Below are 3654 nucleotides of genomic sequence, written 5' to 3'. Positions count from 1 at the left end.
CTTAACGATATTTGAAGCTACGATAATCTTTGATTTAAGAAATTGAAGATATTTGATCTAGGTTTCCCTTACAAGAATGAATTTTGAAGTTATGATAAATCTTAATATTTGAAACTATCCTGAAATTTAGTCTCCCTAAGTAGAAATCGTGATGATATATCATCATTGGGTTTGGTACTAGCCTATAATTTCGATTTCCCTCTTTGGTTTTCCTAACTAGAAAAAGGGAATCTATTGGTAGTGTAGCCTAAATTTGACTTTGGTAAACCTAAACCATAATATATTTTGGTTGGTTTGAAGCTTAGCTAAAACTAGTTTTTTTTCAAAATTTGTTTGAGAAAGTGATTTTAAAGTTAAACAAAGATTTTGAATTTAAAATAATGACTGAAATGGAATTGGACAAGACAACTAAGTGAATTTAAAAAATAATTGAAATATAACCAACAGTTGGTAATAGAATTCTAACGATGGCTTGCAAGTAATCTGCGCTTGGAAATTTTAATCTAAGGGAGAAGGATTCGAAAGCAGACACGATTTCATAGCTAAAAGATTATAATTTCAAAATTTACAAAATTTGGTTTTATAAAATTAAGATATCAGAATTAGCCTTGTCTGGTTCTCGGATGATCCATTTCAAATGAGGAAACAAAGTATCAACGCATTCAACTACCCGGTAACCGAATATATTTTATATTGACGACAGGAATTAAATTTTCCGATGAATTTAATTAGCGTTTGGCGGAACTACTGAACAGAGAATTTAAACTTAAATTTTTTTCTTTGAATACTGAAAATACTGAATTTAATTTGTATTTGTTTGAGATTTTTCGAAGAGATTTGGTAAGAGAGCAAAGTTGGCGAAAAAAAATTCCCAAAAGACTTTTTTTACAAATATAAATTAATGAAATAAAATGAATAAATTAATTTTTTACAAAAGTGAATTATTTAAATATCTGTTAAAAATAATAAAAATTATAATAATTTTCTTGCTCTCCTTATTATTTGCCGTTCGAAACAAATAAGTGGAAAATTTAACTAAGAATAATTAATTTTTATACAAGAAAATAATATTCAACATTAAACTTCTTTTTTTTTTGCAAATTTTCTTTAAAAAAGAAGTCCACGTTTTATCCCTGAGATATCAAACTATGTATATATCAAACCAATTTCTGGCATTATTTACAACTTATACTAAAAAAATTGAAAAAAAAAAAAAAAAAAACAACAACAAAATCATACCTAATAATCACTCATTTGGTGTATGAGCCGATGAACATTTTCCTGCATTTTATAATCATCTTCGGTCTCATTTTCACTGCTATCCACACTGCCAGCATAGTAAATACGTTGCTGCTGCTGGTGTTGCTGCTCTCCGGACTGTGACTGCAGGAGGTTGTTGGAAGGATTCATATTCTCATCATAGACCGGTGATTGGTTGCCATGTTGCATGAAATTTTGTTGCAATCCTTGTAGATGTTGTTGCAATTGTTGTTGATTAAAACCCCCCGCAATAATTGTCTCGGCAGTTGGTGTGGGCGACAGTGAGGCTGAGGATTCATTACCACTGTGTGGTGGCGATGAAGATTGACAGCCATTTTGTAGATGTTTACCCAGCAGGGACATGCGCGAGAAGGACTTCGTGCATGTGGGGCAGGAATATTTCTTAACATCCGAATGAGTTTGCATGTGGGCTCGAAGATTAGAACGATCGGCAAAGGCACGATTGCAGTGTTGACAGCTGAAGGGTTTCTCGCCGGTGTGGGTACGTATGTGACCCTGCAATAGCCAGGGACGGGAAAAGGCCTTGCCACATATAGGACATTTACAGGGTAGGGTGTGGGTGCGTATATGCATTTTTAGGGCACCCAGACTCACATAGGTCTTATCACAGTTCTTGCAATTGAAAACCTTTTTCACTTGATTCCCTTCGGCGGCGGGGCAATGGAATTGTTGATGTTTCGTCAGGCCCGAAAAGGTGGAATAGGACTTGCCACAATCATTGCAGTGATAGCGTGGTACACCCACAGGTTTTTGCATGGACTGTGACGAAGCCAAGGCAGAGGCTTGTATCAAGGCAGCCGCCTGATCTGTGGTAAACTCTGTAGAATCGTGGGTTATGGCTCCACCCTCTGGGTTGCTGCGTATGATTTTGTATTCGGTGCTCTCAAAGGCATGACTTTGTTGATGTTTCACCAATCCCGCATAGGTGGCATAACATTTGTTACACTGCTGGCACTGATAATACAAATCATTGGAGGTTTTCAATTTCAGGTTGATGTTACCATTGGCCAGGGGTTTCAAGACCTCACCGCTGATGTTGTTGTTGTTCGTGTTTGTATTTTGGGCAACTGGACTCGGATCAGGTTTGAAATTCTGTAAGCCCAACAATGCTCTGGCCACATTGTGTAAATTCACATTTTCTCCCAATACCTTTTTGCCAGCTGGTGCTATTTGTGGCCTATACGACAAATCTTCAGGTTCATAGGTACTGCCGTAGGGTTCACTGTCTTGCAGGGGTTTTGGTGATGTTTCACGCGAGAAATTCTGTGGCCTTAAACAATCCTCATACTCGGCAATGCTTTTCATTAAATTATTATTAAAATTGCGAATACCATTCAGGGGATTGGGAACGAGCTCATTAACAATGGCATAGGAACTATCCTGAGGTTCTTGTTTTACAGAGGCACCATAAAAAGTCTCTGCCCTTGGCAATGGTGGCGGTGAGGGGGTTCTAATTCTCTCCTGGGTCTCTGTGGTTTGGGGGAAGGGGAATTCGCCGTAGCCTAAACGAGCCAAGCTACGGGCAATTTCTTCTTTGGTAAAGACATCGGGGAAAGCCCGAGCAATTTCTCGTGTCTCATCCCAAATGCGTCGGGCCAAATCTTCTTTGCTCTGGGCATTGAGTTTGGCTTGTAAATCCAAAGGTGAAACCGGCATCACATCATCCTGTTCATATTTGGGATTGATTGTGGCGGGAATCGTACTGGAGGCTTTGCTCAGATCCACTGGACCTTCATCTGCAAGTGGAGAAGGGAGAAGGGAAATATTACAATCCGGGTTTCCAAATGTTGAGGAATTTTTGTAAAGGTGTTCCTCTCAATTCTGATTGCGAAAACTTACCATGATCAAGGCCAATGTCTGTGGTATCCATATATTCCTTTTTCAGCATCATGATGGGTCGCTTTTTCAAAGGACATTTGCTGTAGTTGAATTTATCCATAATGGCAAATGTTTTATCGAAAAAAGCTTTGGGGTAATCCAAGTAAGGCAAATTTAGTTAAACACTTAAATCTCTCTCTCTCTCTCACTAATTCACTATCTTGCTCTTCATAGAGTTTATTTCACAATTTTTGTTAAATATTTATGTTTTTGTTTCTGTTCTTTAAATTTTTATAAATCTTACTTTCTGTGTTCTTCTTCGTTTGATGTTTGTTGCACGAATGATGTAATTGCTCACGATCACTTTGATATTTATACTCAAAACGGAGTCCTCAACAAGATTTAAGGATCAGCCAGAAAAAAACAAACCCTAATTGAAAACTGTTATAAGGATTTTTCAACCCTCAACCTCCCCTTTTTACCGGCTGGGGTAAAATGTGTGACAAACAACCACAACACACACATACACTCGCACAAAGCCAGGTTTGTACTTCC

At 37.7% G+C, this 3654-nt stretch overlaps 1 protein-coding gene across 1 annotated transcript; it reads right to left on the bottom strand.

The window, feature by feature from the left end:
- Nucleotides 1-1201: 1201 nt before the first annotated feature.
- LOC101890262 (zinc finger protein 7) lies at nucleotides 1202-3426 on the bottom strand. The gene is made up of 2 exons (XM_005185755.3): nucleotides 3121-3426; nucleotides 1202-3017 (listed from the first exon to the last, which is right to left on the bottom strand). The coding sequence occupies exons 1-2, from the start codon at nucleotides 3218-3220 to the stop codon at nucleotides 1240-1242; spliced, it is 1878 nt and encodes a 625-aa protein (XP_005185812.2). The 5' UTR covers nucleotides 3221-3426; the 3' UTR covers nucleotides 1202-1239.
- Nucleotides 3427-3654: the final 228 nt, after the last annotated feature.

Source organism: Musca domestica, unplaced genomic scaffold, assembly GCF_030504385.1.
Source record: "Musca domestica strain aabys unplaced genomic scaffold, Musca_domestica.polishedcontigs.V.1.1 3, whole genome shotgun sequence".
Taxonomy (NCBI): Eukaryota; Metazoa; Arthropoda; class Insecta; order Diptera; family Muscidae; genus Musca; species Musca domestica.
The sequence above is the reverse complement of the archived record's forward strand: the minus strand, read 5'-3'. Positions and strand labels throughout refer to the sequence as shown.